General features: G+C 59.6%; 1 protein-coding gene across 8 annotated transcripts; it reads right to left on the bottom strand.

The window, feature by feature from the left end:
• Positions 1-289: 289 nt before the first annotated feature.
• On the bottom strand, positions 290-12,791 carry ARHGEF15 (Rho guanine nucleotide exchange factor 15). Of its 8 annotated transcripts, none has more exons than XM_030296473.1 (19): positions 12,695-12,791; positions 12,155-12,188; positions 11,775-11,978; positions 10,242-10,897; positions 9,112-9,444; positions 8,794-8,848; positions 7,516-7,574; positions 7,200-7,411; positions 6,921-7,081; positions 6,587-6,739; positions 6,357-6,486; positions 5,013-5,087; positions 4,806-4,898; positions 4,556-4,716; positions 4,297-4,449; positions 4,059-4,141; positions 3,844-3,948; positions 2,028-2,209; positions 290-1,338 (listed from the first exon to the last, which is right to left on the bottom strand). In XM_030296473.1, exons 4-18 carry the CDS (start codon positions 10,846-10,848, stop codon positions 2,058-2,060), a joined length of 2,532 nt encoding a protein of 843 aa, XP_030152333.1. In that variant the 5' UTR covers positions 10,849-10,897; positions 11,775-11,978; positions 12,155-12,188; positions 12,695-12,791; the 3' UTR covers positions 290-1,338; positions 2,028-2,057. The 8 variants fall into 8 exon arrangements, with proteins under 8 accessions (XP_030152333.1, XP_030152330.1, XP_030152327.1 ...); XM_030296470.1 differs by having other exon boundaries at positions 290-1,335; XM_030296467.1 differs by having other exon boundaries at positions 290-2,209.
• Between the last annotated feature and the right edge of the window lie 514 nt (positions 12,792-13,305).

The raw sequence follows: 13,305 nt of genomic DNA, 5'->3' as shown, positions 1-13,305 counted from the left end.
CTCTAGGCTCTTCCCCAAAGCCACACACACATTCACACACACACACACAATCATTCTGAACTCCAGCCCCTTCCTGTATTTTCTTCACAGCACTCACTGCTCCCTTACTTATTAATTTGTTTACTTGGCATTTGTTCTCCCTCAACCCAGAATGTAGGCTCCTTGAGGAGCCTTAGTCTTTTTCATCTCTGTACCCCTGTGTCCTAGAACAGTGCCTGATGCATAGAAGGCGCTCCACAAATAGGTACTGTATTGAACGGAACTGAATTGAACTGAACAGAGATGCTTGGCTGGTCAGTAAAGGACATTTATTGCTGACTGACTGCCCTTTTTGCCTTTCTCCCTATGTCTTCATCCCCTGCTGGAGTCCCAGCCATACCTGGCCCTGCCCTGTCCTCTTCCCCAACCCGCGACAGCGCTCTGCTCCAGCTGTAGACCCTTCCCCGCCCCTGCCTAGATCCCCCGGGGAACGACGAGTGGGGGCCAACACCCTCAGGCCATGCTCCTGGTCTCCAAGCCCCAGGCCCAGCAGAACCGACCCCGGCTCTCAAAGAATCTCTTTCCAAGCAGCCCCACCCCCTTACAAAGCCACGTTTGGGAAACTTTAAGCACACGCTCCCCTCCATACAGGTCCACCAACGTTTACTGAGGGTTTCTCATTCGCCGGGCACTGTGCAAGCCCGGACGGCCAAATGCCAGTCCCTTTCTCCCTCCGAGTCTCCCAGAGTCCTTCCACCTCCTGTGGCTGGCGTGGCGGTTGCTGTCCTGGGCCGGTTGCCACGCATGAGCAGAAGGGACAGAGTGATGGTCTAGTTCAGGGGAGGCCTGGTGCCAGGCCTGGGCACCCCCCCCACCCCACCCCCCACCCTCGCCAGCAACTGTCTGCTCTGCCCTGGCCCCATCCCTCACGTCCTTGTGGCATCCTGCAGGGCCGTTTCTCCTCTGGAAGGAGATGCTCCGGAGGGGGTTACACTGGCTCTTTGTCCTCTCCCCACTGGTTGGCCCAGTGTTTCTGTGACAGGGCCAGGATGACGGCGGGAAAGGCCAGGAGGCTCACCGGAGGGCCCGCGATCCACAGCTCCAGTCTCTTCACCCAAACCCAGAGGCGGTCTGAAGCCCGAAGCCGGGGCTGCGTGACTGGATACGGTTGGGTTGGAGGCCAAGTTTGGGGCAAGGAAGTTTCAGGGGGCTTCAGGCCGCAGCCACTGGCCATCTTCGTCCACTACCAGGCTGCCACGGACCCCTGGCCCAGCGCCCAGGCCTCTCACCCCCAACTCTGGCTTCTGGCTGCCAAGCCACACCCAGCACATCTCGTCTGGAGCTCAGACCTCCTGTCTTCTTGGAGAGAATAATAGGAAAAACAGGGGGTGAGGGAAGGCATGGGGCACTTGGTCACGGGGGGGGGGGGGGGGGGGGGGGGCTAGACCGCACACACACACACACGCCATGTTCAGCAGAATCACCTTCCTTGATACATCCAGAGACATGCACGGACGCGCACACACACATATTCTCTGAGTCACACACTCTGGATTCTTCTAGAAGAGAGGAAGTGGCTTGAAAGGGCACAGGAGGCACCCCAGGAGTGGAATCCAAAGCTTCCCAGACTCAAAGGGCAGGACAGTCGTGGCTGGAGAACGAGGCAGGGTCACTACCGGTCTCTTGGGCCCAGACCCCCATCTTGTGTGGCCGGATGGCTCCCTGCTTATCGCCACTGGCTATTTTATTCTAAGACTTTATCTCCAGCTCAGCCCTTTTTAAAGCTTTATTGACCTAGCTTAGTCTTCCTGGGCCGTGAGCGTAGCAGGGATACTCATTGGCCAGGGGCTCAGCCAGCTCAGCACCCATTGGCTGCTCTGCACTAAGCCTCTTTCTCCATTGGCCGCTCACTCGAGCGTGTTCGTTGGCTGCTCTTTCCTGAAGCTCGGTCCCTATTGGTTGCCAATAGAGGTAGCGTTCCCACTGACAGCGAATCCAATGGGTAGGTGGGCTTTGCCCTCCCGGTGCCAAGCGCCAGATGTCCCAACCTGTGCACCACCGCTGCCGCCCTGCCTGCCTTAGGGTGGGGGAGCGCTGGGGGGGCCTGAAGAGGGCCCAACGGCCTCGAGGAGTCTCTGGTGCTGGCGAAGGTGCTTCCTCCTTTCGTGTTCCCCTGTGACTTCACACACCAGCTGGGCAGGGAAGGCCCCAGGAAAGCCCTTTAGCCAGCCTGGGAAAAGAGAGACAGGGGCCCAAGTGGAGCCAGGGCAGTGGACGGGACAGGAAGGAAAAGGAGGTCCGACGGGGTCTGATGCCTGAGGGTCACGGTGAATGTGGGGATGAGTGGAGAAGCCTGGAGCGGCAGTAGAAAGGCCATTTCATTAGAGGTGGAGACAGCAGCAGCAACAGAAGATGTGTGTCATTCCTGTCCAGCCCTGCTCATCTCTCATCAGTGCTGCTCATCTCACGCAAGGGAGAGCTGGAGTTCTTACGGGACCCGCACGGTCTGGTCCCCCTTACTTCTGTGACCTCATCTGTTTCTCTGGCCTTTTTTCACTCCGTCTACCACGCTGGCTGGCCTCCTTATGATTCTTCAAACACTGTGGCCACAGGGCCTTTGCACCGACTCCTGCCTTGGTCTGGGACACTCTTTTCCCAGACACCATGCGCCCAACTAAGTTCTTCACCTCTGTCAAGTCACTGCTCACACGGTGCCTCCTTGTGGAGGGGCACCTCGACCTCCTATTTATTTTTAAATTTTTTAAATGTTCATTTATTTTTGAGAGAGACAGAGAGGCAGAGCACGAGCAGGGGAGGGGCGGAGACAGAGGGAGACATAGAATCCCAAGCAAGCTCCAGGCTCCGAGCTATCAGCACAGAGCCAGACCTGGGGCTTGAACTCATGAACTGTAAGATCGTGACCTGAGCCGAAGTCAGACACTTTACCGACTGAGGCACCCAGGCTCTCCTATTTTTACTTTTTTAAGCTTATTTATTTATTTTGAGAGAGAGAGAGAGAGAGCGCCAGCACCCCGTTGACCTATGTTAAATTGTAATCCTGGGGCACCTGGGTGTCTCAGTTGGTTAAGCGTCCAACTTTGGCTCAGGTCATGATCTCGCACATGGTTCATGAGTTCGAGCCCCGCATTGGGCTCTGTGTGGTCAGCTCAGAGCCTGGAGCCTGCTTCAGATTCTGTGTCTCCCTCTCTTTTTGCCCCTCCCCCACTCACTATTTTTCTCTTTTTCTCTCTCACTCTCTCTCTCAAAAATAAACATAATAGGGGCGCCTGGGTGGCTCAGTCGGTTGAGCGTCAGACTTCAGCTCAGGTCACAATCTCACAGTTCGTGAGTTCGAGCCCCGCGTCAGGCTCTGGGCTGGTGGCTCAGAGCCTGGAGCCTGCTTCCGATTCTGTGTCTCCCTCTCTCTCTGACCCTCCCCCATTCATGCTCTGTCTCTCTCTGTCTCAAAAATAAATAAACATTAAAAAAAAAATTAAAAAAAAAAAATAAACATAATAAATAAATAAACATTAAAAAAAATTGTAATCCTATCCAACCCTGGGGCCGCCTGACCCTGACTCTGTTCTACATGTGTTTTCCCACAACACTTATAACCCTCAGACACTGTATCATCTACTTTTTTTTTTTTTAAAGTAATTCCTACAGGGGGCACCTGGGTGGCTCAGTGGGTTAAGTGTCCAACTCTTGACTTCAGCTGGAGTCATGATGTATCAGTTTGTGGGTCTGAGCCCCACATCAGGATTCTCTCTCTTTCTGCCCTTCCTTCTCCCCTTTCTCTCTAAATAAATGCATAAACTTATTTTTTTTTAATTCACCGAATGAATAAATAAAAGAATCTCTCACCTTCAGGGCTCTTGTGCAGGTGCCTGGGCAGAGCCCTGGACTCCAGACTTCGTGCCTCAGTCCTGGCCGGTGCAGAAGACTCTGAACACAGTTCCTGGGAACAGTCTGCTTGGGGGTGGGTGACACACAGTGGGATCAAGGCCCTTTGTAGCTTTTCCCCCATCTTCCCCTCTCAGCCTCACTTTTCCTTCCCTCGTCTCCCAGAGGACACTCACCACAGTCCTCATAGACGGTGTCCGGGGAGCAGGGAAGGGGGCCGGGGGTAGGAAAGGCTCCCAGCCAGCGCTGCATGTCTGATCTGGTAGGGACATAGGGAGGGGTCACGTTTGAACCAGGAGGTCCTTCTGAGGGACAGACAGGGGCCGTGGAGGACAGAGACTGAGGAAGAGGGTGGCGGGGCCTGACAATCCAAGTGAGGGTCCCAGGGTGTTTTCTGAAGGCGACACGACTCACAGGGAGGAGGCTTGGAGTAGCCGGTGGGTGGGGCGGCCCTGGTGGTTGCTGAGAAGGGAGAGGCGGAACGTAGGGGGTCCAGATGGGTCCGGAACCTGCTGGGCCTGGACCAGGGAGCGGTGGGCATAGTCCAGAACCTGCAGCCGCTGCCCGCTGCCCAGGGAAGAGGCAGTTCAGAGGGAGAATGGGGGATCCGGCTGGACCCCCAGCTCCCCGCCTCCCTACCCCAGCCTGGGCTCCCTCCCTCCCTGGGACCCACCTCTTGGGCTGAGTGATGAGCAGCAGGTCGCTGAACAGTAGCAGGCAGAGGGGGGTGAAGCGGGGGCGCGAGGTAAAGAGCACACCCCCCCTCCGGCACCCTAACTCGGTCAGCTCCCCTTGCAGCTCCAGGCGCCTGGACCAGGACACCAGGGGCAGGGCCTGTGGGGGAGCAGGGGGAGGTTCTGGCTTGTTGCCGCACTGCGGGGGGGGGGGGGGGGGCGGGGGGGGGGGCCTGGGCAGGGGCTCACCTTGACTTTGTGAAAGCGCAGCCTCTGGGTGAGCCGGATCAGCTCCTCTGTCTGCTTCATGCGCCCCACCTCTGCACTGCAGCGCTCAATGATCTGGGGTCGGGGGAGCCGTGTCACCCACCCCTCCTTCCTTCCGCCCCAACCACCTGGTCGCCTGCCTCCCGATCCCCTATCCCCCCCCCCCCCAACAGCATCCCTCCTGCCCACCTTGCTGACGGCACCCAGGGCTTTCTGGGCATTCTCCTGGCGGCTGGACCCCTCCTCTGTCTGGCGCAGGATATTCTGGGGACAAGGAGGTAAGAGGGACTGGGCGCCCCGCTCTGCCGCCCTGGGATTCAGAGGGGCTGCTGTTCAGAGGACCCTACGTAGCTTGACAAACTGTTCTGGGTTCACCGGGCTGGGGAACCAACCTCAGGGAGGCAGACAGACCTCACCACTCCCCATCTGCATTACCCTGAGCCCGTCATGTTACCTCTCTGGGCCTCAGTCTCGCCATCTGTCAAATGGGGACAATAATACCCACCCAGCAGACCAGAAGCACTGCTGTAACGATTCAACGAGGTAAATCTACGAAAAGTACTCCTTGGCCCGCAGTAAACACAAAAGAAGACAGCTACTATTTTCATCGTTAGCTCTTAGCGCAAACAATGCAGCCAAGTGGTTAAGAGCGCCCGGCCGTCCATTTTGCCGCTCTCAGTTATTCTCTGTATGACCTGGGGCAAGTTATGTAACCTCGCGGTGCCTCAGTTTCCTCATCCATAAAGTGGGGTCAGTAACACTTCCCACCTACAGTGGCCGGTAATGTGAAACAGGTAGACAACACTTAAAATCATGCCCAGGACAGAGCGCTCCACAGCCGTTTAGCTATTACGATTAGTATGATTATGGCACTGTCTACACAAGGATATAGAAAGCTGAATACGATACGAAGAGGCTGATACCCTAGATGGGGCCTCTCACCGGGTCACCCACAGCAGGTGACCTGGTTTAGGGAGAAGTTTCTGCTTTGCAACAGAAGAGCGTTTCTGTGTCTCAACCTAACCCCCATCCCCGGTATCGCTCCGCCAAGGCGCCTTTTTAGACACGTTTTCCCCGCAGCGTCCTGCCCGCGTGGAATGTTAATGCCACAGATACGCTGCGCGTCTACCGACGTGCCCCCGCAAACACTGGACCAGCTAAGGTTGTTTTCACCCCCAAAGAGCTCATCCGTGCCTCGCTGGGAGTGCCATCACCCCCACTGGGGAGGCACGCGGCGGGAGACCTCAAAGGCCACTCCTCACGTTCCCCCCAGACCCAGGGACAGGAGGGGACCTGCCCAAGACCACTGGGCCAGCTAGTGGCCGAGCTAAGTGGCGAACCCGCGCGTCCAGCCAGGGGCTCCTTCGCGGCACCCAGACTGCTCCCAGGGACGGTCGGTCGGCTCCAGCCAGGCTGGGTGGGTCCTGAGTTGAGAAGCCGGGCAGGAGGGCCCCCCCCCCCCGCTGGGGGGGGGAGGGGGAGAGTGCTCCCGCGAGGGCCCTCCCCGCCCCTACCCCCGGGGGGCACAGGTACCTGCAGCAGCATGCGGAGCCTCGTGATTCGCTGAAAGGGCAGCAGCAGGAAGGACGGCAGCGGCAGCCGCTCGCACTTGGGGAGGCTTTGCAGGCGCCGCAGCTCGGCCGAGAAGCGCACGTTCGTGTCCCTGCGAAAGCGGTCCCCGCGGATGGCGGCGTCCACCTGGAGGCTCCGCCCCCGCCCCTGCGCCCCTCCCGTCCTCCCCCTCCCCCGCCACGTGCACTCACATAAGGCGGCTGTAGGTCTCCTCCTGGTATTGCTGGTTCCGCACGTAATCCACGTACACCGAGAAGGGGCCCACGGCGTGGTCGTGCACCACGTCACACAGGTCGCTGATGTGGGGGGAAGAGCGCACACGGGACAGCAGCGTCCCTAGAAACCTGAGGGAGTCAGGGGAACACGCAATGGAGGTGGGGCACACAGCCAGGTCTCCCAGGAGTCCGAGCGAAGAGCTGGGCGCTATCTGGGCCCCTGGAAGGGAGGACCTGGGACAAGCAGAAAGCTAAGGGAGTGCTCAGAGGCCAGAGGCCCCGCTTGCTGTTCCGACAGGACCCCACTGACCGCTCGCTGACTCCCTGGACTCGCTGCACGTTGGAGAAGAGGGTGTGGTGGTCCCGGGGGGTGAGCGTGTCCCGGAGAGCCTGGCTCAGCACGAAGGTGTCAGTTAGCAGCCGCAGGGAGCGCAGGTAGGAGGCCTCGGAGGTCACCACCTCGAACAGGCTCTGAGGAGGAAGGGCAGGGCAGTGGGCGGAAAGCCCGGCTCCCCGCCAGTCCCGGACCCAGGTTCCACCCTCCTCCCCCCGCCCCGCGCCAGCCCTGCCGGACCCCAGGCGTGCCTACCTCCTGCATGCGCCTCTCCTGGGGGCTGAGGGTGTCCAGGAGGCCGCTGGCCCGCACAGCCGGCAGCTCCTGCCACAGCGTGTTGCGAGGTCCAGGGGGCCGTGCGAAGGTGGGAGCTTCGCCGGGGTTTGTTGGAGAGGGACACCCGTCCTCGCCGACCCCCCAGAGCTCCTCTGACAGCACAGCCGCTCGATAGTTCTGGTACAGGGGCTCTGGAGTACAGACCCAGCACATCAGGGAAGCCCAGCGCCCCAGAACCCTTCCCCACTGCTTGAAGGGGGGGCACAGAGGGGACCCCAGGTCCAGAGGCCCTCACCGTCCTGCAGGGGCAGCTCCCAGTTCTGTTCCTTCAGCAATTCCAGCCCCTCCTTGTCCCTGCGGAGAGAAACAGAGGGACTGCCCCAGAGCCACCACAATCACACACCCCCAGGGGGCGCTATTCACATGCTAGTGTAAGGGAGTGCGCGATCCGCACACAGGTAGTGTGCAGGGACCCCGATGGAACCACAGACACAAAATTATTTATGCGGGGCTCCTGGGTGGCCCAGTCGGGGGACCGTCTGACTTTGGCTCAGGTCCCGATCTCCCGGTTTGTGGGTTCAAGCCCCGCATCGGGCTCTGCGCTGACAGCTCAGGGCCTGCTTGGGATCCTCTCTCTCTGCCCCTCCCCTGCTCTCTCTCTCTCTCTCTTGAAAAATAAACAAACATTTTGTAAAAATTATTTATGTGCCTGTTGTATACGAGGCCCTGTACTGGGCAGGCCCCATCCATTCCTGCTATCTCAGCTACTGGGTACCACACACTTCCAAGCCTCTCTCTCCAGAGCTCTCCAGATCGCTCAGGTGCGGATGGTTGTCTGGCGTGTCCTATTTGTGTCTCAGTGAAATTCAGCATGACCAAACCCAGAATCGCACCTCCCTGCTCTGCCGCATTCAACCAAGTTAAACACCTAGGAGAATTCCTACCAGCAAGGGCTGAATAAGTGAGTGGGGCCTCACTAGCTCCGATAGGGGTGGTGAATCTAAAATGATTAATAGGGGTGCCCGGGTGGCTCAGCCGGTTAAGCATCTGACTCTTGATTTCGGCTCAGGTCACGATTTCATGGTTCGTGGGTTTGAGCCCCGTATCGGGCTCTGTGCTGACAGCGCGGAGCCTGCTTGGGATTCTCTATCTCCTTCTCTTTCTCTGCCTCTCTCTCTCTCTCTCAAAATAAAATAAATGAATATTAAGATGATCAACAAACCCACATAACACAGGAGAGGCGTCCCTGGTGCTAAACAGATTTATAGACCATTGCAATAGAGGCTCAAGGTCCCGGAAGTAAACCAGAGCAATTGCTGTGGGCGGGGCTCTTTACCAATATCGCACTCAACAACTCTGTGAAGTAGCTGGTGTCTTATCCCCACCCACAGATGAGGACCCTGAGACCAGAAAGGTTAAGTGACTTGTCTGAGGCCACACAGCTGGTAAGGGACAGAACCGCTTGTCTCCAAAGCCCTAGACGTCCTTCCCCCACATGTGCAAAGATGAGATTTCGCTGGGCCTGAAGCTTAGCCTGCGCTGGGGTAGGGGTAAGGGTGTGGGTATTTGGTACCTGCCCTCCATAGATGCTGGAGGAGTGTCCTGACGAGCTTCATCAGGATTGTCCCCTGGAGAGAGAGCCCAGGGTCAAGAGAACAAATCTCCAGGATCCCCAGCCCCGGACTCCTGACTCCAGCCCCCACCCCACCCCCACCCGCCAGCGGGAGACGCTCACTATAAAAACTACAACTCCAGTCAGCCCCAGAGCAGCAGCTGGTGGAGAACAAAGAGTCCTGAGCGCGTTGTGGGTGGTAGTTTTTTGGCTTTTACAAAGATCCACCTCCAGCCCTTCCCTTCCCCGCCCAGAGACGCGCTCACCCGGGCTCTGTACCTGTCGGGATTCCGTCTTCCGAGGGCAAATGGAGATCTGGCTGCGGGGGGTCCCCAGAAGCGGTGATGTCTGGCCTGACCCACGCTGGTTTGGGGGCTTTCAGGGGTGGCAAGAGTTTGCGTTCGGCAGTGGAGCGGTAGGAGGTAAGGACCACTGGGGGGAGACTGAGGCTTGGAGGGCTGGGGCGGGAGCGGGAGGTCCTCAGTGGGGAGGCCCGGCAGAAAGCCCTGGGGCCATCCTCATAGCCCCCCACAGGTACCCAGCGGAGCTCCAGGCCAGGCCGGCCTATGTGGCAGACACAGGGGCAACAGGGAGGGCAGGCCAGGACAGCATCTGGGGGAGACAGGGGTGCCCTAAGGAGAAGGCCCTTGGGGCCTGGCCCCACCTTGCCTGGGCCTCCTCCCTCCCCCTAAGCTACCAAGCAGTGGGACAAGGTGGTCCAGCCCCAGGCATCTTTACCTTCCCCACCCTGACTCTCCTCAAACCCCCCAAAAAAACATGGCAATCAGACTTTTCCCAACATGAAATCCATTTTTAAAAATGTAGCCCCTAGGGGTGCCTGAGTGACTCAGTCAGTTAAGAGTCTGACCGACTTCAGCTCACGTCATGATCTTGCAGTTTGTGAGTTCAAGCCCCGTGTCAGGCTCTGTGCTGACAGCTCGGAGCCTGGAGCCTGCTTCGGATTCTGTGTGTCCCTCCCTCTCTCTCTGTCCCACCCCCACCCACCCTGTGCTCTGTCTCTCTGTCTCTCAAAAATAAATATATCTTGGGGCGCCTGGGTGGCGCAGTCGGTTAAGCGTCCGACTTCAGCCAGGTCACGATCTCGCGGTCCGGGAGTTCGAGCCCCGCGTCAGGCTCTGGGCTGATGGCTCAGAGCCTGGAGCCTGTTTCCGATTCTGTGTCTCCCTCTCTCTCTGCCCCTCCCCCGTTCATGCTCTGTCTCTCTCTGTCCCAAAAATAAATAAAAAAACGTTGAAAAAAAAATAATAAATAAATAAATATATCTTTAAAAAATGTAAAAAAAAAAAAAATAAAAAAATATATATATATATATATATAGCCCCTGAAAGGACCCAGTCTTAAAGCACTAAAAACAAAGAAGCCCACCCAGGGCTCCACGATGCACTTACCCGGAGCGCCATTCTCCTGTGACCCGCTCCCAGCAAGGTTGCCCTGGGGAACCTCTCTCTCGCCATTCACATCCACTGCCCCATGGGCACCCGGCTCCAAGGCATCCCCAGCCTGGACCTTGCCTTCAGCCCCCCATTCAAACCTGCCAGCCAATCTCCGCACAGTGCCTGGGGCCGAGGCAGAGCCACCCTGGGCCAGCACCTCAGCCCTGGGGAGCATGGGCGGAGTGTGGGGTGACCCGGAGGGCTTGGGTGGGGGAACTGGAGAGCGGGGAGCGGGCTCTGGGGTGACGGAGCGCCTGGACACTGGACTGGGGGTGCTGGAAGGCGAGTCTGGGGAAGTCTGGGAGTCGAGGCTGGCTTTAGAAGCCGAGGGGGGCAGAAGGGCAGGGGGCTTGAGGGCCGAGGCTGGGGGTTCCCAGGGGATGGGGGTGCACATCGGGGTTGGTGCATCATCGGAGGTGAGGGGAGCTTCTCGTGGAGAAGAGCCGTTGTGGTGGGGCCCTGGGGACTGGGCAGCCCTGGGGCGAGAAGGAGGACGGGGGCGGATGATCCGAGGGGGCTTCTGGGTAGGGGGTGTCGCTGCAGGAAGAGACTGGGCTGACATCTTCCTCTGGGCTCTTCAAAGGAGTGGGATACTCTTCTGGAGTCATCCCCTGAGGAAGAGGGAGGAAGAGACCCTTAATGCCCACCCCACCCCACCCCACCCACCCCCTTCCCCCGCCATGGGTAGACGGAGGCCTCCCAGCAGAAACTGTTTGCAAGCAAATGGGGACATGATTTCGGGGTGGGGGGGGGCGCGGGAGGGGGAAAGGCTAGTGCCCTCCCTCTGCTTCTTTCTCATCCCCACTGTCTTCCTCTCCTCACCTCTCACCCCTCCCAGCCTCCCAGCCTCCATTTCTCTCTGTCTTTTGGCTTCTGCTGCCACAGTCGGGCCACAGGGGGCAGTGAGGCCGGCGCGGGGGCGGCCAGCTGGAGACCCAGGTTGGGGGCCCCGGTACATCGCGCTTCTCCTATGGCCAGACGTGTCCGGCTGCAGAGCTGTGCGTGCGTGCGTGCGTGCGTGCGCCAGCGCGCGAGAGGTGTTGAGAACGCACGCTCCGTGCGGCCAGGCAGGGGGCGAGCGCAGGCTGCGGCGCGGTGCAGGCGGAGAGGCGGGGTGCGAGCGGACGCGTGTGCGCAGGCGCGCCGCCCGGGCCCGGGGAAGCGAGGGATGCATCACTATTTCCCTGCTCCAGCGGGCCCTCCGCCCCCCATTTCCCAGTTCCTCTCTCCGGACTCTCCCTTTCCGGATTATTTTTAGTCTCCTTTTCCTGCCCTCAAGATTCCTGGAGCCTCTGACCCCAAGAGACCAGGGGGCCCCGGGCACGGTCTCTCCTGCCCCGGCCTCATCCCTGCCCGCCCCCGCCCCGCATCTGGTCAGAGAGGCCCCAGTGGGAGGCCTGGGTCCTGCCAGGATGCCTGGTGGGTGGTCGGGAGACCGGACTGAAGGTGAGGACCAGTGGGGCCAGGACGCCGAAACCCGGGCTTCACCTCCTCCTGCGGGCAGGCGGCTGCAATCCTGAGAAGGCGGCAGGGTCAGGGCGGTGGCCCCAAACTCCGCACAGGAGGTGGCCGGAGAGTCAGACCCCTCCAGGCCCCGGATTAGGTTCTGGAGAAAGGATGCCGGGTGGGGGCTGGGGGCCGGAGGCTGTGAATCTTGCAGCTCAATGGCCTCTGTGTTCTGGCAGGAAGCTCCTTAGGTGACCCAGGCAGTGGCCTCACCAGCTGGCGGGCTCCTCCCCAGCCTTGCCCCCCTTCAGGGATCCCTCCCCTCCCCACTCCCCGCCAAAGGTACCTGCGTTTACTTCCTTTCCCGCCCCCCACTCAGGCCTCTCTCACAGGGACCCAGGTACCAGGCCCCACGCACTCACCCTTCAGTCCTCTCCACTCTGTCACCTCCCAGGGCTGAGTGAGTAGGGGCAGGAAACAGGAATCGGATCCTCCTCCCAACCGGACACCCCCCCTCCCCAAACCACACCGCACTCCACATGCGCACACTAGGGTTCTGGAAGATGTGATGGACCCAGGATCCCAAGGGTCCCGGAAAAAGGCTGAAACGCCGGCATGGGAGAGTGGGCTGTTCTGTATGCACAGGGTCTGGTTGTGGCTGCGTGGCTGCGTGGACTGGGGGCTGACGGGGCCCTGGGGTGAGGACGAAGGATGGGCTGGCAATGGCACAGGGCCGGGCCGGTGGGAGGGCACCGGGCACGGGTGTCTGGACACCTCTGTATCAGCTGAGGGACGGTGTGTGTGTCCCTCCAGGACGTGTCTATCTCTCCCACACCACACATGAGAGCCTGTCCCTTAAGCTTCTAACCCGTCCCTCTGGGTGTGAGCCAGTCTTTATGCCACACCACGGGACCCCCACCCAGGCTTCCCGCTCCCTGTAGTGCCCCCCTCCCTGAACTTACCTTTATCTTTCTGGAAGCTGTTTCTATTTTCAGCCTGTCCTGCCTACCCCTTGCAGCGAGGAGCGTGGGGCCAGGTCTCCAAATGCCTGTTCCTGTGTTTCTGGGGCGGGAACTGAGGGCCCAGATTGAGATCTCCACAGAGGAAGCCAGTTCCTTGGCCCCACCCGGCCATTGTGTCAGGCGTGTGTGCGTGTGTGCATGGGGGGGGGGCGGGGGGGAGGGAGGCAGGGGGAGAGGCCTCCAGTGGGAAGGAGGTCGGAGACCTGAGACCCCGGTCTCCTCCAGGTGGGTGTGACATTTGCTGGGACCCCTGCCTGTTCACCCTTCTCTGCCCACCTCTCTCTGGGTCCCAGCCCCTGACTCTCCCTTTCCCACTGGGAGGCTTTGATGTGGACTGGCCTGTGCAGTCAGCACCCCCTGAGGCTGGGTGGGCGGGGGACCCTCTCCCCTCTAATTTGCTCTGTGCTTGAGGGGCTGGGGGTGTGCCATAAAAACAGGGTGGAGCATGGGGCGCCTGGGTGGCGCAGTCGGTTAAGCGTCCGACTTCAGCCAGGTCACGATCTCGCGGTCCGTGAGTTCGAGCCCCGCGTCGGGCTCTGGGCTGATGGCTC

The sequence above is a fragment of the Lynx canadensis genome, chromosome E1 (genome assembly GCF_007474595.2).
Source record: "Lynx canadensis isolate LIC74 chromosome E1, mLynCan4.pri.v2, whole genome shotgun sequence".
NCBI classification, from domain to species: domain Eukaryota; kingdom Metazoa; phylum Chordata; class Mammalia; order Carnivora; family Felidae; genus Lynx; species Lynx canadensis.
Note: the sequence above shows the minus strand (reverse complement) of the source record. Positions and strands in the feature narration are given on the sequence as shown.